Raw genomic sequence first — 20,278 nt, 5'->3', positions numbered from 1 at the left:
AGGGAAAGTGGAAGAGATGAGTGGCTGGGTGAGAAGCTGGAGAGCTCCTGCCATGAGCATCAGCAACGCTGGATGCACTGAAACCAAAACAGATCCCCAGCGAGGAAAGGGGAAACACGAGGCGAGATGTTTTCCAAACAATCCGCAGGGAGCATCCGAGCCTAAAGCAAAGACAAACTTACTGAGTAGAAACAATGCAGGAGGAGGAGATGTTCAGCCCTACAGCGTTTTTTATGAGTCCTGGGAAAACAAATGTGCATTTTTTACAGGGAAAAGGTGCTCGGAATCCTGCCACAGCTCCTGTGGGAGGCCGAGTGTCCATTCAGCCGCATTTCAGGGCTGAGGGATTGATCCCTGAGAAGTGCCAGCTTTATTTCCTGGTGCACATTGCCACCTCGTGGCTTTCCTCTGACTTCCAGAAGAGCCTGCACGAGTCAGAAGTTGTTTGGAAATACTTCCATTTGTTCCATCACAACCTGCAGATGCAGAATGACCAGGCTCTGGAATATCACTGTTTATGGTTATAGAGCTCAACCTCAGCAGCTTTAATTCCACACCAATATTTTCCCCAGTTCCAGTTTGTATTGTCTGACATTATGGTAGGAGATAGAAGCAGGCAAGTAAAGAATTTCACACAGAAAAATGATAAATAATTAATTAACCCCCCCCCCAGCAACTGCATCTTCTGCATTTCTCCTGTTCCTCTGCTAATTCCGGGGCAAGTTAAACAGGTATGTTAGCTGCATAATTATTTGTTTGCAGAGGAGGTTGACACTGGTTTACTGAGTACAGACAAGCATGTAATTCCTCTGTAGCTACATGGTAATTATTGCACTATTATAGAGTAATTAAACATGCAAATAAGCATTAAACCAAGGGGTCTGTATGGTTGCTGCCAACAACTGCAGGACAGAAAATCAATAGTAAATCAAATTACAGTGTACTACAGCAGTACCAGCTATAGCAGGTAGTTAAAGAGCATCATCTTTTACACAGCAATTTTTGTAGCTTTTCTGGCTGCACAAGTGTCCAGCCTAATGACCCAGGAGAGATCTAATTTTGCAAGTTCTCTCTGTGGGTTAATCATTTTGTCATCCCATAATACCTTTCCTTTTCCTGAGGATGGGAACAAATCCATCACTGATCCTGAGACTGGTACAAACCCTCCAGAGAAGAGTTCTCCAGAGCTCTGTGACACATGAGCTTGGCTTTACCCCAGTTGGTTTCTTTAAGAGATAAATCTGAATATGAACACACCCCTGTCCAGCTGTGAGCTGGCTGCCCTAAACACAAACTTCTTTGCTGCACACCAAAGCCAAAATGTTCACAACATCCCTCAAGCCAAAATGTTCACAACAAGACCTCAGACCAGGTGCAGGGGTAGGACCTGACAAACTGAAATCTCATTTTTGCTCAGAGATTCTCCTCCTGCCTTTTTCACTTTTGTGAATGCTTGAGCACAACCTACCTCTAAAATTAGGGGTGTGTGTATGAAAGAGAGATCACAACACACACTGGAACAGAGAAGCTTCCCCAAGTAAACCAGTTGTAATTTTACTCCAAGTTTGCACCCAAGCCTGCGAGCCAAGCAGGCTCAGAAGGACCTACACCTTTAACATCCTTTCCTAGGGATCTCTGCCCTGTCATGCTTACTGAAAGGGATAGCTGCCCCAAAATAGCAGCTCCCTCCATTTAGTCAGCAACTTCCACTGCAGAAGCATCTCTGCTATGCCCTGGCTGTGGACAGTGACGTGGCTCTTGCACCAGCCCAAAATGCACAAAACCAGACTTGGGGCAGGCTGGCACGAGCTGTGGCCACTGCATTTTCTGGAACTACCTGAAACACGTGCCATGCTTCTCCAGCCATGACTCTTAATGTTTGACAAAGACAAATAAATACCATAAACCATTTACACCTAGGGCCAAAATACTGCAGTTTCCATCTTATTTTGTCCCCTCCAGTGGGCTCTTTGCAGGGCTCAATCCCACACCTGCTGCAGTCCAGGGGAAGCTCTGCCTCCATCCCAGGGGAACCTGGATCAGGGCCTGATGTAAAGGCAGGAATTAATGAAAGCCATTTCCCTTGCACGTGTCTGCAATGAGCTGTTCCTCACAGCAGTTTCCTCTCCTGATGCTGTGCTGCCATTGCCAAGGCACGGGCACTCAGTTAAACCTTGTTCAGGAGCCCTAGCACAATTTTAGATATTTATACAAATTCATTCCCAGTGACCAGCTGAAACAGACACATTTATTTCGACTACAGACAAACTTTGAGATGCATGCCAAGGCTCTTCTGACCCTTGGTTCCCTGACTCAGTTTCCAAACACAGAAATCCTGCATGGTTTAAAAGCAGGCTCTTGCTACCTTTAATGCATATATTTGTTAAGGCAGCAACCACAATCACAGCCACTGTTACCCTTCCCCTGCTCTGCCCCCTCACTTAGCAACCAGTCTGAGTGCTGCCAGAATTATTCTTGGCCTGCCAAGGAAACTATTTCTGTCCCCTGAATTTCATTTCCTAGCAGAGTTTAATTTATATTTTGATGCTTTCTGGTTGTCATGAAAACCCTCCTTTCCCTGCTAATGACAAGGAACTCTGCAGCCTCCTGCTCCCACTCCACAGATCCCAGCTTCTACCTCCATCCCTGGGGCTGCACCCACAGCTTGCTGAGGATCACTCACTTGTCAGCATGTGTGCCAAAAACAACAACTTTTCGGATTTCATCCATTGGTATCTCGCAGGAGACTTCTCAGGAGAAATTTCCTGCCTCTATACCGAGGACAAACCCATGCAGCTGGAGCTCCCTGCAGAGGGAGCAGGCTCTCCATCCCATCACAGCCAGGGATGGGAGTGGAAATCCCTCCTTTCAGATAAGCATCTGTCACCAAACTTACCTGCAGTCCCTTGCCAGCTCCATCAGGGCACATTGCTCTCTGTGTGGGAACCAAACAGAATTCTTGACTCGGGTTCCAGCTTCCCTCACTCAGCACCACTGGCACACCTGCAGAAGGGAAATAACTTTCCCACACTGCTGAACTTTTCTAGAATATTGGCCCAGCAGAGCTTTGGTCTGGAAGCAAGAGCTTTGGGCCAAGGGACTTGGAGGGGGTCAGACCATCACATTTCTCCTCCCAGGGTGTCCTGCTCCAGCACATCCTGGTTTTTGTGGATACCCACAAGAAAGGAGGGAGCTCCTGAAGGCAGGGGGGTATATTTTACCTCTCACACCCCAGCACAGGACCCCTGAGTCAGAGCAGTCCTGCAGGGACCTCCCTCACCCTGCAGATGCCCATGAGCTCCACCTGTATCCTGCTCTGCACAGCTCACGGTGGGTCACTCCCAGGAAAAGACCAGGCCTTGACAGTGATGCCAAAGGGATTTAAACCTTTCTAGCTGCCAAGAAGAAGGAAACACCTCTGTAATGTAAACCCAGCACACTCCATGCATGAGCGCTCACAGCCAGCAGCACTGGGGTACACAGGCACACAGCAGGACCTGATTTTTAGGTCTTACCTGATTTTTACACCAAAGCAGCTCCTCCACAGGCTCCTGAGGACCTGCTCCAGCACCCCAGGCTTTTCTACTGCTCCTTTGTGCCTTAGGGCCCTCCAGAGCACACCAAGCCCAGCCCTGGGTTTTGCCTCCTCTCCAGGTAACCAGGAATGCTGGCAAAGCCAGGGCAGAGCAGGGGGGAGCTGCAGCCTCTTCCCTCAAACACAGCTTCCCCTAGCAGCTGGGCAGTGCATGGGAATAATTTGTCAAACACTGAACTGGAATTGTGGATAAGAATCATGCTTTTTGTACAGAAAATTGAAAATGAAATAGTGCCTAGAACTGCAGCTATTACACGGCAAATTATCTTGGAGGGCTTTGGTGTAATTTAGATAAAACACCATATCTCTGATTTCAGAAATGTCAACATCATTCCAAATGTACATGTGTTTTTCCATCCTTTTCCTCAGAACTCAGAACTCCACGAGCCCCTCTCTCTCTTGTTCTCTCCATTTTCTTTTTAAATTGGCAAATGAGTATTCCATCTTTCAAAATTTCAGGTACATTGTTATATGTGGGAAAAGTGCATGTTCAGAGATGGCCCTGAATGGCTCCATTATGGATCTCATCAGCTGTGACACGCTCTCTGAAATAAAATCCATGCATTTGGATGAAACAGAAAAAATTAATACCAGAACAAGGATGAACTGTTTCAATTCCCTCCTGTGCCCCTCATATTCATGCTGCACTTCATCCCTAATGCTCTGTACCTTTTCTTCAAACCTCCTTCAAAGAGGAAAACACAGAAAGTGCAACACAGAAAATCCCATTCAAGCATACAAATCCCCCTTTTTTAGGTGGCCCAGGTTATCTGCAGAGGCTGTGCAGGCTCCATCCTTGGACATATTCCAAAAGCCAACCAGGCACAGTCCTGAGCTCCCTGCCCTGGATGTCCCTACCTGAGCTGATCCCAGAGGCACCTGCTGGCACCACCCACTCTGTGGGCTCCTGTTTCATTGCAAGTTCATTGGAAAATGTGCACAACCAACATGAATTTTATCTGCTTCTTGCCATCTCCAACCTCTGATCAGGTTTCAAGAGTGTCCTACGCTCTCCTGCTCATTGTCCTCCAATGGCTTCGCACTGTTCTCCTGGGAGAGGGGAAAACAGGGCTGGCAAATTAAAATAAAATAAAATAAAATAAAATAAAATAAAATAAAATAAAATAAAATAAAATAAAATAAAATAAAATAAAATAAAATAAAATAAAATAAAATAAAATAAAATAAAATAAAACAAACAAAAACCCCATTTTATTTAACTCTCCTTTCCTGACAAGGGAGCTGGAGCACACAGCCCAGGCTGTGGGAAATCCCACAGTCCTGGCAGGCTCTTATCCTGGTTAAAATGCCCTGGGAGTGGATAAAGGGGCAGATCCCCACCCCATGGCTGTTTGCAGTGACACCTGAGTACCCCAAGCACTTGTGGCTGTCCACCACTCCCAACAGCGCACGACAGGAATAAATAAAGGCGTTTCTAATTAGATTAAGGCTGATCAAAAATACACAATGAATTCCCATTCTTCTCTTTTACAAAGACAAACACTTTGTGAGATGAATGCATTGCCATCTAAGCCTTCAGCTTAGCCTTCAGCAACTCCTTACATTAAACCTCGCTACTTCCAAAGTGCCATGGACAGTTCTGGGCACCTTTGCTCCCTGCTCCTGCACACACACACACAGAATCCACCCAGGGAATGTTTACAGGGATGCAAGCCTGCAGCTCCAATTTACAAGTTCATTAACAGTGTCCCTGCAAAGATCAGTTTTTTTTTTTTTTTTTTTTCAGTTGGAGCCCTAATTAGCAATGAATTCTCATTATTTTTCATTGAAATCCCAAAGCAGCTTTGGCACATTCCCTTTGTTCTCTCGAAAACGGGGAAGTGGAGGAGCGTGAGGAAGATAAAGACACAGCTGATGATATACTTGGGGGGGGTTGTTTTCTCCTTGAGCCATTAATACACTTTGCAGCAATTTTCCTTACTATTTAAGATTTGAAGAAATATCTATTTCCATAAAGAAGCACTAACACCACTGTTGGCTGCTCCCCATCCTTCCCAGAAGGATGTGTCCCTAGGATAAAGTGCAGAAGGATGTGTCCCTAGGATAAGATGCGCCCTGTGATGAGGTTGGCTCTTCATTCTGTGCTCAGACAAAGCCTCCATCCATGTCCAGAGGCATTTTCCAAGTGTGGGGGGCACGAATCCAAACCGTGGCCATGAGAAAAAGCCTGAGAAACAGCCAAGCAGCCCCTGACTGCAGTGCAGCAGCAGCTCTGACGGGGAAATGTTAATCAGGGGGAGAGCTCTGCCAAGGCTTTCATTAGCCCTGATGAGGTCAGGGCCTGGAGCAGGCAGCTGGCACTGGCACTGTCCCCTGGCAGCTCCAAGGAGCAGGCAGAGGTGGCTCTGATGGTGGAGGGCTCTCAGAGGCTGCCTGCTCACTCTCATTCCTCCTGAGATGTAAATGCAAAATATCAATATCAATAAATCTAATTTTTCCCTGGGTTTGAGTCCTTTCGTGGCCACAGCAGGAAAACAACCAGTCCCACTAAATTTGATCTCTCCTTTTTAGTGCAGCTGATAAGCAAATAATGGAACACAGACATCAGTTTTCCCCACAGAAGAACAGTGCAGCACCTGGGGCATCTCTCCCTCATCCAACCTGCTCTGCATCCACTCCTGGAGCTGTGTGGCAGAACAGGGACATCTCCTGGCAGGGCACTGAGGAACACAACAAGAAATGGGTGCCCTGTGCCCACCCTGGTGACAAGCAGAACTCAGGAAAGGACTTGGGCTGTTACACTGTGCTGGTGTCTGCTCCAAATCCAGAGATGTTTTGGGCTCTTGGCAAATTCTGATTGTTTTTTGCCAGGGGGATGGGTAATCATCACATTGTTTCCACGGTCGTCCTACAAATTATTTTGATAATAAGGGACCTCCTGTGACATTAAGTACATTTTAATTACAACATTGTCTGTAATGCATATATCTAATTGCAAATAATTATTTTATCATATTTTGTCTGTAGGCCTGTTAGATGCATCAGATATTATCTTCTGACTCAGTGGTACAGGTTAATTAAAATTTCTCTTTTAATACTGTTTCAAAGCCAACCACATAATTTCATCTGAACACCAGCTGTGTCAGTAAAAAATTATTTTTTTGTTAGTTTTTGTCATGCTTGCCCATGGAGGAAAACCCGAGCTGTTTCTGCAGGCTGTAATTACTGCACTGCTTTCTGCAGTCGTTCATTTGCAAAGGAAGAAAAGAAGGAAGAATGTGAGGAACATCAGTGGCCAGTGGTTGCTTTGTGTGATACTGCTTCATTTTGAAGGATTTTTTTTGTTCTCCTTCTCATGTACAAAAAAGCATTTGAGATCTTCTCTTCAGAAGGAGAATTGAAGATACCACACAGCCTGGATTGTCAGGATAAACTGCACTAAGACAATCAGAGTGGTCATTTTGGGTGCTAACAAAGCCCAGCTTAAAGGTGATCCCAGCCAGAGTGGTCATTTTGGGTGTTTACAAAGCCCAGTTTAAGGGTGATCCCAGCCAGAGTGATCATTCTGGGTGCTATAACAAAACTCAGTTTAAGGGTGATCCCAGTCAGAGTGGTGATTCTGGGTGCTGTAACAAAGCCCAGCTCAAGGGTGATTCCAGTCAGAGTGGTCACTCTGGGTGCTCATAAAGCCCAGCTCAAGGGTGATCCCAGTCAGCTGCTTCCTCCCTCATTCATTTTTCCTCTGAGTGATAAAGACCCAAAGCAAGATGAGACAAAAATGAAAGTATAAACATAACATTCAGTCAAAGAAAAAAGAGACTTCAGGTTAAATACACAGCAATGTAAACCCAAGAAAGGTGAGGAGGGGACAAGAGGACAACAAAAACTCTTTCTGCAGGTGGCAGGACACTTCCTCTGTAAGTTGCAGGAACAACTGACCCTTATTTCCCCCTCTGAGCATCCTTTGCTGGGACCAGAAGTGTTTCAGCCCATCAGTGCTGTTTCAGACCCCAAACTCTGAGCCCGTGTGCTCAGGGCTGGCAGGGACAGCGTTAACAGCGTCCCCAAAGGAGGGGACGGGGCTCTGCCTCACCCGGCCAGAGGTGAACGCTGCCAGGAGGAAATTGCTGCTGCAGCTCCAGCGAGCTCACAAGTGACCTTTCCTCTTGGAGAGGGGTGAAGTAAACAACACTTATCTGGGATTTAATGCGCCCGAGACAAGCAGCGCTTTATCTCTGCTCCACACCACAAGGAGCAGGGAGGCACAGGGATGATTTTCCTGTTTTTACCACATAAGCCATCTCTTAGGACAGCCCTCAAGTTGAGCTGAAACGTTTCCTCATGGAAAGATCTCTCCTGGAGCAGTGGGTTATGGGCTTGCACAATGTGCCACACAAACTCCTTCGGGCAGTTCAACCTTTGGCAAAGGCACTCTGAGCTCTCCTTGGTGGGTTGATATTTTTACTCCATGAAAATTTCACTTCCTCCAGACTGTTTCCTTCAGGGACATGCAATCTCTGTTCTTTCTATTTCGGAATTTTTTCCATCAGTAGACATAAGTCCTTCCCTTTTCCCCTCTGCACAGTTGGATATTCTGGCAGAAGGAAATCTGACAGGGATTTTTGACAGTGGATTTCTCCTGTCTGTCATTTTTACTATAAGAATGACATCTGACTGCCTCATAGGCTGCAATGGGTGGAAAATTTTCCAGCAGGATTTTCCTAAATAAACCTCCACAGGCCAAGGGATGGTGAGAACTCCTTTGGGTGCCAAATGAGAAGGGCTGGAGGAGACTCTCAGTGAGGGTTAAATGGATGAGACACCTTTGCCTCCATAAATTCCAAACCTTTGCAGAGGTTGATCCATGGAAATCAGATCAGAGGATCCAGGCTTAGAAGAAATAATTTAGCAGAAATTCAGCACTTTCTGTGTGGTTTGAGCCTGAAGCAGAGCTTTGCAGGAGCAGGGATCCACGCCTGCATGCCCTAGAGGAACACTGCTAGGAAAATAACCCCTCAATTCTGGAGCCCACTGGAAAAGTCTTTTCCACAGGCTTAGTCATACCAGGGCAGAGAGGGCAGAGCCTCATTTCATTATAGAGCACCGCTGGGAAGCATCCAGGGAGGTGATTCCAATGCAGGGATAAGCAGCTCCTTAATGGATGTGTTGGACTAGGGATATGCAAGAGGACACAAAACCAACTTTGGAAATGCAATTTGAGGCATTTGGCTTGAAGGGCAGAAAGTCAGCAGTGGCATTCCATGCTAAGGAAACCATTACCTCACCTGTAGGTTGTCTCCTGTGTTTGCTTTTCCCCTACCTTTTCTCCTGGGCTCAGTATAAAGTGTTGTATTGACACAAGCAAGCGGAGGAGTTCCGTAATTTAATCTCTGCCATTAAAATTTCAGGCTCCACGGGAAAAGAAACCCTTCCTGTTCATCAGGTCCAGCGAAATTCAGGTGGCAGCCGGTGTCACATTTCCACAAACTCCACAAACCCTGCAGCACCAGGCTGCTTCCAGCACGGCGGGGAGGAAGGAAGGGCATGAGTTGTGTAATTCAGGGAGAGCGTGCTGGCCTGCGGTGCAAACTCATATTAATAATTCAGGCCACTCTATTTTGGACTGGGAATGCGCTGCCCCTCACCTGTACTGCTCAAGGCAGTGCCTGAAATAGAAGCTGCAGCAGGAGCAGCCCCGAGGGCAGTGCCAGCAGCCTGGCAGGGCAGTGCCAGCAGCCTGGCAGGGCGGGCACTGCAGGGCAGCCTCTGCAAGGTCAGCCCTTCCCTTTGGTCAGGGAGCCTTGGCTGAGCTGTGACAGCCCAGAACTCTCCCCTAGACTGATGGATGCTGGTCTGTCCTCCTGTGAGCCCAACCAGGAGGCACGAGGAGGATTTTCCCAAGGAATACTGAACCCCTGCCCAGTGCTGCCATGCCTGTGCTGGCACTGTCACCTTCCTCAGGACACCACACAGTGCTGGGGCCTTTAACAATTTAATTCTGCCACAAGTGATCACTGCTCTGCTGCCTGAAGTGACTGCTTTTTATAGATTTTACCTCAGATCCTGAAAGCTGAATGACCAAATCTCTTTCAGGAAATTATTCTACCTTAAGCACCGGCTTTCGGAAATGCATCATCTGACTTTCTGGAAATTGCAAATGTTGCATTGTCAGAAAACACAAGTCACAGGGCTTCACAAGTGGTTCTCCTGCACAGGCTGAAGTCACTGCTGCAGGTTTACTGGCATTCTCTGGCTTGTGCTGTCCTACACCAGCTCCTAAGTGAATCATTTGAAAAGTTGTATTTGGTGATATTTGAACTCAAAGGAAGAGCAAGGACTATCCCAGAGCACGGTGATTCCAGGCATGGCATCTCTGCTCCCTGGAGCTTTTCACAGGCAGAATTTCCAGCACACCTCAAACCAGTGAGTGCCTAAATCTATGCTTTTTGGTGCTAAGCACCACAACCATGCCCTGCTTATCACATAAGCACCACAATCCCTGAATCTGCAATGGCTCCTTTCTTAACAAAGCAGAACATGGAAAAAACGTGGAACAACCAGAAACTGACAGAAGAGACAAATTGGAAGCTGTTAGTTTTGTAAATCAATCAAAATAAAAGGGAAGGAAAAAAATTAACAAGAACAAGCCAAGACTTTAGCCATTTGCTTCCTCAGCCAGCTGCAGAAATTTATTTGTGCCAATGGAAGGGGAGAGCCAGAACAGCCCAATTCACTCTCTCAGGAAGATGCTGATGCTGAAATCACACCACATGATCCAAAATTTGAGAAAATTGCTGGAGAATGAGAACTGCTCCAGAAGGAGATGGTGTGTCATGGTGTGATGGGAAGGGTGTGCTACAGGAATTAACAACGATGGGAAGGGTGTGCAACAGGAATTACCTGGGATGAGAAAGGTGTCAATAGGAATTACCAATGATGGGAAGGGTGTGCAATAGGAATTATTCCCAATGATGGGAAGGGTGTGCTATAGCAATTACTCCCAATGATGGGAAGGGTGTGCTATAGCAATTATTCCCAATGATGGGAAGGGTGTGCAATAGGAATTACCTGGGACAGGAAGGGTGTGCAACAGGAATCACTGTAAGCCTGAGCCCAGTTCCACGGCAAGGGACGATGTGACAGTAGGGAATTTTCTGACTCCAAGCATTCAGCCTTTCTGTGTAAGAAAAGGGATTAATCAGGTTTTTTTCATTTTCAACGCTGTGCATCATCACTACCCACCTTTCTGACTCCAGCAAGTGATTCCTCACTTCTTACCACAGGGTTTGGTGGCACAGCCAGCCCTTGCTCTGCCCTTCCACAACCCAGCTGTGCTGCAGAGGGGCAGAGCTGTGCCATGCTCAAAAGCAGGGCAAGCACTGCCTAGAGCCCCCTACTCCATTATTTGTGCATTTATTTGTCCACTGCGACTTCCAAGCAGAACCTTTCCCTGCTCCTGCATGCACAGGAGGAGCTGGGACTGCCCTGTCCCCAGGGGGATGTGTTTCGGGCTTGTTGACCTGTTGTTTCAGTGACCTCAGGCCTCTGCAGCAGAAATGATCGCTGAGAGGGCTCAGAGGAAGTGAGATTTCTGCTTCTAACAATAGTAATTCCTGTGACGTTTTATTTTATACACCAATTCATGGCTGATAAAACAATTTCTATGTGATGTGCAAATTGATTTTTACGTCAATTTGTTAAAAACTAACAAGCATACATGCAAGCCATTTCCCTGAAACCCCTTGTTTTCTTTCTTAGGACCACAGCCTGCTTTGAAACTTACTAGAGTTTACTTTTTAGCCCAGGAATTTTACTGGGGGCATCTGAGGGCCTTGAACTGAAACCCTGCTGGCTTCTGCTTCTGGGATGGATTGTGCTTTTGTTGCGTAACTACGAGCCTGCTCTTTTACCTTCCCTGGGTGTAAAGACAGGGAAGAAATGAATAAGATGTCTTTACACAGAATATGTGCAAAGACATATTATTTATGTACTTATATATTTATATACTTACAGTGCAAGTGATTATTCAAAACCTGAGTGTTTTCCAGCGGAGATCCGCACTGGATATGGGGAAGAATTTTTTCCCTGTGAGGATGGGGTGGCACAGGATGCCCTAGAATCCCTGGAAGCGTCCAAGGCCAGGCTGGACGGGGCTTGGAGCCCCCTGGGACAGTGGAAGCTGGAAGGGCTTTAAGCTCCTTCCCACCCAAACCTGTGGTTCAGCGGTTCCGTGGCAAACCCAGAGCCTACCTAGGAGCCAGCTCCATTCCCGCTGCCCTGCCCGGGGCATTCCCGCGCCTCTCCCGGGATGCTCCGCTGCGCATCGCGGCGGTCCCTGGAGCCGCGCGGGGCCCCGCCGTGCCCCGGGGCTCCTCCCGGAGCTGCCCCCGGTAATTCCCGGTAATTCCCGGCGGTTCCCGGTGGTTTCTCCCGGGGGTCCCGGTGCGCGGGCTCCCGGCGGCCGCCCCGGTGACGTCAGCGCCACGCCGCGGTGACGTCAGGAGCGGGGCGGGCGGCAGCTCCCGGCGCGCCCCGCGCAGGGCGGGGGGCGGGAGCGGCGGCGCGGGGAGCGCGCCCGGCGCTGCGCCTCCATCCCTGCCCGCCGTGCCGCCGGCATGTTCTCCAGGAAGAGCCACGCCGACGTCAGGAAATCCACGCAGAAGGCGCTGGACCCCAAGCGGGACGTGCTGACCCGCCTGAAGCACCTCCGCGCTCTGCTGGGTGAGCGGGCGGTGGGCGCGGGGGGAGCCGGCCCCGGGGCCCTCAGACCCTCGGGGGGTGCCCGGGCAGAGCCGCGGCCGCGGGCGGGTCTGCGAGCGCTGCTCGCCCTCCGCTGCCGTGTCCGGGAGACAGCAGCGAGCTGTAGCAGCTCCCCGAGGGTAGCAGCTCTCCGTGCTGTGGGCAGGGAGCCTCCCCAGCCAGCGCCGGGCTCTCCCCGCCTCAGAGGCGGCCCCGGTGCGCGCCCTCCGTGAGGCGCTGCCAGAGAAAGTTTGGGGTGCCCGGGGAAAGCCGCGTGTGCCGCTGTCCCGGGGCTCGCCTTAGGCTCGCTGTGGAGCTGCGGGGAAATGCTCAGCCCTGGTCAGTTTCAGAGACAAGCTCGCAGAAACTCCGCTCTTGTCAATATCATCACCTCGGGGTGTTTGAACTCCGAGAGAAGTCGCGCTGTGGCGTTTTGTGGTGACTCCATGCTTGGGGCAAGGCTGGACGGCTCCAGGGGCGCCTTGCAGGTGGCGGCTTCCACCCTGATGGTCGTGGAAAGCCACCGATGAGTTTCGGCTGTGACCCTGCTGCAGATGGAAAGGCGCCGATGAATTTCAGCTGTGATCCTGCTGCAGGTGGAAAAGCCACCGCTGAGTTTCGGCTGTGATCCTGCTGCAGGTGGAAAGGCGCCGATGAGTTTCGGCTGTGATCCTGCTGCAGGTGGAAAGGCGCCGATGAGTTTCGGCTGCGAGCCGCGGTTCGGGAGGGTTTGTGTGGCCTCTGTTGGTTGTTCACAGGCGGCAGGAGGAGCAGGGTGTCGTGAGGGGAAGAGGCTGTGCTGGGTTAGTGCTGTGCCCCGCTGGTTTTCAGGTGATGCCGGTTTGTTCCAGATGCGGGTGCCGCACTTGTTCCTTGGGAGCTCCTTAAGGAGCTGGCTGGGAGCAGCCGCAGGGGGACAGAGTGTGGGGTAGATTTGGCCTGGAATTATCAATTAAAGGTGTTTGTGGGCGCTGATTTCAATTAAAGGATTTTGTGGGGCTGTGGTGTGTCCAGCTGCCCGGCTGGTCAGTGCAGGCACTCTCCGAGCAGCTCTGGGTATGCCCCTGATGTTTCTGCTCTTGGCAATTCCGGTGTAAACATTCATGGTAGCACGGGAGTGGCTTCTGGAAGATGCTCTCTTGATAGATACCCTCGCCTGGGTGTCTTCTGTTCACCACAGAAAAAAAACCTCCACACGTGGGAGTTGTTAAAAAAAAAAAATCTCCAGCATGTAAAGCTTTTGGTATAAAGGCTCAAAAGTAGTTGGATTTTTTTTTTTAATATATATATATAAGGCTCAAAAGTAGCTGGATTTCTTTTTTTTTTCCTTCCCCCCAGATGTGTCTGTCCTTGCCCTGGCCAGGGGTAGGATTGTGTGTGTAACTGCTTCTCTCATGTTGCAGTGCCACAAGTCCCCCAAATAGCTGTTCCTGCTGTCCTGTTTCCTTGGGAGATGCCAGCTCCTCTTCCTTTGTTAGTTTAAATCATGGGAATGTAATTGTAAACAAAATGTCAGTTACTCCTCTGTGATCCCACTGGAGCAGGAGGATACAGATCAGAGGGAAGACGATCATAGGGGAGGGATGAGCAAAAGGAATGTGTGTTTCCATAAATAAGGGCTCATGTGAGCTTTTGGTGCCTTAGTGGCACCTCTGTAAGTTTGTCCAGTGCCCCAAGTGAAAGAAAATATTCCACTTAAGTGGGTGTTGGTTATGTTGGTATCTCTCAAGCCTCCAATGGCCTTTAGGATCCGAGCTCCAGCTCTGTGGGGTGCTCTGTCCACATGGCAGGGCAAAATGCTACCCAGATCAACAACAGGACTTAAAATTGGCTGTTCAGTTGTGTTTGAGAAATGACCAGAACATTTCCCTTATTTCTTTATTGCTATGGAGACATTCTCACGGCCAGAACTTCTGTTAACTTAGTGAAGTTCTAAATACAGTTTGTGGAAGTGCCTTTTAGTAGTGTGGCCTTTTTTTTTTTTTTTTTAAAGATAGACTTAAAAAGCAATGGCCTGACAAAAAATGGTGGGGATGTACAGATTTGGCTCTTCCCCACTGCCTGGCCACAAATGAAGCTTCTGCTCTTTCCTAGAGTGGTTTCTGTGGGACTTTTCTAGGACAAAACCAGACCACTGTTCCTTAAGAAGTTTTTCTGTGACTCTTCTTGGGTAAAAATGCCATTTTTATATTGAAACTTCTCTTTCAATAGTGTGTTCTCCTTGGGCACAGGAGTCAGAAGTGCTGCTGCAAACAGATGTGGGATGCTGCTTTGTCCAGTGCTTTCAGCCTTTTCTCTGTGAGCAAACTCGTTGTGGGAGACACACAGAGTTAAGACTAAATGTGGAATTTGTGAGGTTACCAAGTACAATCCTTAACTGTTGCCTTTAAAACGTACCCGTTAGGAAAGCCCATGCTTTCCATGGAAGTGCCTTGATCAGAGATGGGAAAACAAAGGAGAGTTAGGGGGTTTTGGTTCTGGCACTGCTTGGCCTCTTGTAGTTTTCTGCACAGCTGCAGGACCAATGCTGGCTGGGTAGAAACTTTCCTTTTCTGACAGTCAAAAGGGGATGTGTGCACACTTCCTGCTGAATTCAGGGCTGGGATTGTTCCGTGGAGCTGCTGTGAAATTGGAGGTGTTAACATCATTTTGGAAGTTGTTCCAGTTGGAGGGGTGTTTTGGTAACGGGCTGTTTCACGCTGACATACTTTTTTTGAAGATAAGTGAGAATTGTGCATTATTTCTGGGGTGAGGCTGGTCATAAAGGTTTATCATTAACCAGGGTGTGGCTGCAAAATTCTCTTCATCTCCTTTAATTTTTCAAGTACTTGAGGATTAAGAGAGCTTTGAGAAGATAGCATGAAGTGACTTTGGGAGTTCATGGAGTTAAGGGATGACTTCTAACAGGTGTCTGTGATAACATTTAGCAGTTAAGAGAAAAATAAAAGGCAAAGTTGTGTGGTAGGGACATGCTTAGTGTTCCCTCTGGGTTTTTTTCAGTATGAGGAAGAGCAGTGAGGGTTTGGCAATAGACTCAGGCTCTTAAGTGGTACCTGAGTGTTACCCTAAATTTTAAATTTGTAGTAAGGCAGTTCAGTGTGACTGACAGTTATTGGTGAGCCAACATGTCCTGTTTATAGAGAAGAAATAGGGTGTGACCCTGGTGAGTGTCTCAGTGTTTCCTGAGTGTGCTGCAGCAGCTCAACTTGAGGGCTTGTCCTGTGTGGGAAAGGGGGAAATTATTTGGGTTTGGGGTGGCTGCTGGTGCTTGCCTGAGGGGTGAGTGCTCTGGGTGCCTGTGTGCAGCTGTAACAACCTGGGAGATAATTCCAGGAACTTACTCTGGGAGTAAAGATAAAAATAAACCCAAATTCCTGAACTTCAGCCCCAAGCTTGCTGCCTCATTTCCTCAGGTGCTTCTCAGCTCCTTCAGGCAGTGCACTTCCCCAAAGTCAGGGTTTTATCTTGTTACTATCTCAAGTGATAAATGGCACAGGAAACATTCCCCAGTGTTTTCCATGTCAGAAGCAGGAATGAGCCCTGCTGGAAGTTAAGCACATCTGTGGGAAAGCGCTGTGGCTGTAGGGATGTAGCTCAAATCACACTCACCCCTGAGTCACCATCAAGATTCCACATTTAGAAAAAAAGGAGGATTTGCTTTCTTGGTGAGGCAGTTCCTTTCTCTTCCCGTCGCAATTTAGAGGGAAAGTTTCCTTTTTGTTTAGATTTTAATGACCTCATTCCCTCATATGAAATCCCTGTAAATGAAAGCCTTGTTTTCCCCTGGAGTTGTGTTTAACAGGATGCATTCATGGAGAGGAATAATTGCTCTTAGCTTGCAAATTCAGAGCAGTAGTTTGCAGGAAACAAATATCACGTTAAAGAGTTTCCCTGCTCTAATTGTTTCCATAGTACAGGCAGCCAAGCAGAGCCTTACTGCTGGAAAGGTGCTAATTTAAATAAAAATCAGGTTGTCCAGGGCTAAAGTTATTCTTTCTTCTGTAGTTGTGGGATATTATTGAGCCTTCTTGCTGGAATCAGCTTTATTTTGGGTGACAGGTGGGTTTCTTGCAAGGTGAGTCTTCAATGAGGATATTAATATTGATATTAATTTATTAATTTTGGCTCTTCATCTTCTTCTGGGGGAAATGACCCAACTTTCCTTGACCCAATCAGTTGCAGTAAGGACCAAAGGGAGGAAATTCATGTGTGTTTAGCAAGTGTCAGGCTTAGAAAACAGTGGACTTCTTTCTTTGTAGAAAATAAACTTATTTCAAATTTCAGACCCAAGCTAACACTTAGGAAGGTGCTATGTGCTTGAGTTGCCATTATACTAAGAAATGAATTGATAATATGCTGTTTTCTGGTTTGATCTGCTTGCCTGATGAATGCAAAAGCTGAAATTGCATCCAAAAATTTTTGCTGGTGTTTTTCTCCAGCAGTACCTGCTTGTTTTGATGGTACAGAGGCCATTTGGTTACACAGCTAAGACTCAGCCCATCTTTTTTTTTCCTTTTTTTCCCTTTTCTTTTCTTTTTTCCTCCGTTCTTTTTTCCTCCGTTCTTTTTTCCTCCGTTCTTTTTTCCTCCGTTCTTTTTTCCTCCGTTCTTTTTTCCTCCGTTCTTTTTTCCTCCGTTCTTTTTTCCTCCGTTCTTTTTTCCTCCGTTCTTTTTTCCTCCGTTCTTTTTTCCTTCTTTTTATTTTCCTATTTTTTAAATTTATTTTTAGTGGAAAGCAAATGAGCCAAAGCCCTACTGCAGACTTTTGTAAATTCAGTGAAATCCTTTGCAAGGATGGACCAGCAGTTTGGTGCAGAATACTCAGTGAACTCACTAAAATAGTTTTGTATTGCATTTATTTCATTCTCAATTTGCAGAATGCCTGAAATTCTTGTCCTTCTGCTCTTGTGTAATTGCTCTGTTCCTCTTTTCAGATATTGTGGATGGAAGTGACCTCAAGCAGTTTTTTGACAACAATTATTCTCAAATTTATTTTATATTCTATGAAAACTTCATAACACTGGAAAACAGCCTGAAACAAAAAGGTGAGTTTTGGAGTTTTTCCAGCAGCTGTTGGTTCCATAGCTGTGCTCCAGGGCATTCCATTAAAGCCTGTCCAATGGTTGTCTAGTCCTCAGTTTTCTGTATTTACACTAATAGTTTCCTGCAGTACAGTGTGAGTGTTAATCACTTTAATTTTATGGTAGCAGGAGAGATGAGCATGGAAAATCACTCTCTGAAATGAGAGCAGCAGCTGATCACATTTCTGGGTTCATTTCAGCATTTACATGCCCATCCTCTCAGCTTGCTCCAGGCTCCTGCAGCTCCCTCTGCTCAGCTGAGACACGGCCAGAGCAGAGAGGGGCACTGCAGCCTGGCAATTGGGATCTTTATTTAACATGAGAAATAAATTGAGTGGCATCTTTGACTACAGCTGAACAAGCCTCATTCTGCTGTCTTTTATTGTATGTTTCTGGCAAGCAACGTTGTTTTGTGTCTTCTTGCAGGGAATAAATCACAAAGGGAGGAGCTGGACTCCATCCTCTTTCTTTTTGAAGTAAGTTTTCCATACCATGAAAACTAATTTGTGTTTTAAATCTCACTGTCATTCTGTGCTTGCTTAGAGCTTTGCAGTGAGGGGTGGAAGCAGGTATCAGTCACCTGGGTTAAGAGATGTTATCAGAATGCCCTGGAAATCCAGCAAGAGCACCTCTGTCCTGAGGAACTGGGAGCTGATGCTCTGAAAACAAGCCAGGTGGAATTTGGGAGCGCTAATGCAATCAGTATTTGGTTCTGTTTTAGGCTGAGGCTTTCAGAAAGTCTGCTTTCTGCTGTTTCTTTTCTGTTTTAACTAAACAAGAGTTTGCTCCTGTGTTTCATGGAGGGCCAGTTCAGAGCAGCAGCACTTTCCCCTCCTCTGTGTTGGTTTTGCCTGTGTCCCAGCAGGAGGCTGGGCTCTGCCCCTTCCCTTGGAGGCATTGTTGTGATTGCAGTGCTGGGTCTTGCAGCTCGAGGGGAATAAAAGGACAGGAGTTGTCAGCTACTGCACATCCGCTTGATCTGAGTGTGTGAAATGCTAATTTGGGTTTTTTGTTCACTATAACATCTTTCATTTCCATACCATTCCCTCCTGCCCAGCACTGGCCACCAGAGCATTGGCAGTGTCTGGGGAAGAAGTGTTACCTAGTTAACTTTTGCATAATCAAATTAGGATTGCTTTAATTTAAGCAAGAATAGTCTGGGATAGATCATTTTCCAAGGTACCTCTTTGGAGTTATTACCTAAATGTGTTTGGATGTGAGAAAATATCACTGGACCAGATGAAAGGCTGGCATATAAAAGTATTCTTATAATGCACACTGAAATTCTCTGCTTAAGCTCTGCCTGTCTCTAGTCGAATAGCTCTGGCAGTTAATTAAGTAAATAATTGGCCAGATTTCTCTCTTAAGGTTAAACACACAATCTATTGATTTCTTTCTCTTTTCTTTATTTCTTTCTACTGATTCTTCTGCTGATTTCTTTCTCTTTTCTTTATTTCGTTCTCTGTTACTCCAACTACTAACTTTTTACCCGAGTATTGCATCACAGAAATGTCATTTTTGTTTATATTTTGGGGTTTGTTTGGTTGAAAAAAGCCCTTCAAACTTTCAGTGGGAGTCTAGAAATTGAAGCTAAAGGTTAATTGTTGTCAACTCCTCTCACTCCCTCTGAAACACCGCCCAGACCCTCAGAAGTATGTGGCTTCATGGTTTTGCATTAATGAGTAGTTTGTGGTTGAAATGGAATTTACAGTGACAAGAGGAATGACGCTGTTTAGCCTAATGTGCCTGTTGTGGGGAAAATGGCCATGAGAATGATGACATGGAATCCTGGGGCTTTGTGATCTTGAATTCTCACTTTGCTGTCTCCCTTTTCCTCTTCTCCCTCATTTCCCCCTCTGTGAGACCAGATTTTCACCCTGAGATCCAAGCTGTGCTTTCTGCTCCTTGTGGCATTACCACAGGTCTGCTCTGGGGTTGTGCCCGAGGCAGTGGCAAAGAACACGAGCTCACAAATTTGCCAGGACTGTGTGGGGCAGGAGAAACTCTTCCTCCTCCTCCTCTTCCTCAGAGCCCAGCCCAGCAGAGAAGGTGTTGCTGTGTAGCTGAGCAAGGCTGTGCAGGTTTATGGAAGCTCGTTAATAGGCTGGGGCTTTGAATAAGGAGTGACATTGAATAGGAAGTAGCCAATGCTTGCTCATCTGGGTGGAGGGAATAACTGGGCATTCCCAGGGCTTGGAAAGGGGTGGCCAATCACCACCCCTTAATACTCCTTAAAAGCAGTGGCAGAACTTGCTGTCTGAAGGAGAACAAAATCAATGGTTATGTCTGAAGCAGGGGCTGCTTGGGGTCCCAGTGGAGGAGAGCTGTGCAGCAGCCTGGTCACCCCGTGGGAGAGGAGATGCTTTCAGTGTTTGTGTGGGAGTCAGAGCGATTCCCTTCACGATGGGGATCTGCTGGATTCAATGTGCAGTCCATGGATAGCTAACCCTGGGTGAGAACAGCCCAAGAGCCTCAGCGCAGGACAGGGAGTCAGAAATGCCAAGTGATGAAACATTCATACTCTAAGCCATAGGAAACAGAACTAATTGATTGTTAAGCTTTCCATATTTAGTGTGATGTCAGCAGGAGCCCGGGGGATGCTGCATTTTCTGCTAATTAGCTAAATGGGTAGTTACTTAGGATTAACAAATCCTGAGTCCCCATGCTGAGGGTCAACAGCTTAAAAATCAATAAAAATATTTATGAGGGAATTGCTGCCTTTGCCTTTCCTGGAGGTTTAGTGGGATTGTGCTGCTGTTGTGGAGTGACACCTAGTGTGTGTATTGGGCAGCAAAGCTTTTCCCACAAATCCTCTGGAAACTGACTTGGCTTGGTAGTAATTTATGGAAGTTCTAATTTTACACATAAGCTGCACAGCTTGACCACACAGCAACAACTTCAAA

At 47.1% G+C, this 20,278-nt stretch overlaps 1 protein-coding gene and 1 long non-coding RNA gene across 7 annotated transcripts in view; one reads left to right on the top strand and one right to left on the bottom strand.

The window, feature by feature from the left end:
• LOC134416259 (uncharacterized) overlaps window positions 1-11,906 on the bottom strand; it is a 65,872-nt gene extending 53,966 nt beyond the window's left edge. For 2 of the 5 annotated variants that reach the window (XR_010027209.1, XR_010027211.1), the window contains exons 1-2: window positions 11,807-11,906; window positions 10,625-10,733 (exon numbers count right to left, since the gene is read on the bottom strand). This is a non-coding gene — a long non-coding RNA (uncharacterized LOC134416259). Of the gene's footprint in view, window positions 1-2,896; window positions 3,011-10,624; window positions 10,734-11,806 lie in introns of those variants that run through there. The other 3 variants (XR_010027214.1, XR_010027212.1, XR_010027215.1) reach the window with 2 other exon arrangements.
• A 220-nt stretch (window positions 11,907-12,126) lies between these two features.
• Window positions 12,127-20,278, top strand: part of RALGAPA2 (Ral GTPase activating protein catalytic subunit alpha 2) — a 94,342-nt gene continuing 86,190 nt past the window's right edge. For both annotated transcript variants that reach the window (XM_063152681.1, XM_063152679.1), the window contains exons 1-3: window positions 12,127-12,277; window positions 17,229-17,339; window positions 17,802-17,851. In XM_063152681.1, coding sequence (XP_063008751.1) covers window positions 12,172-12,277; window positions 17,229-17,339; window positions 17,802-17,851 — 267 coding nt within the window. In that variant the 5' untranslated portion in view covers window positions 12,127-12,171. The remainder of the gene's footprint in view (window positions 12,278-17,228; window positions 17,340-17,801; window positions 17,852-20,278) is intronic.

This window comes from Melospiza melodia, chromosome 3 (assembly GCF_035770615.1).
Source record: "Melospiza melodia melodia isolate bMelMel2 chromosome 3, bMelMel2.pri, whole genome shotgun sequence".
Taxonomy (NCBI): domain Eukaryota; kingdom Metazoa; phylum Chordata; class Aves; order Passeriformes; family Passerellidae; genus Melospiza; species Melospiza melodia.
Note: the sequence above shows the minus strand (reverse complement) of the source record. Positions and strands in the feature narration are given on the sequence as shown.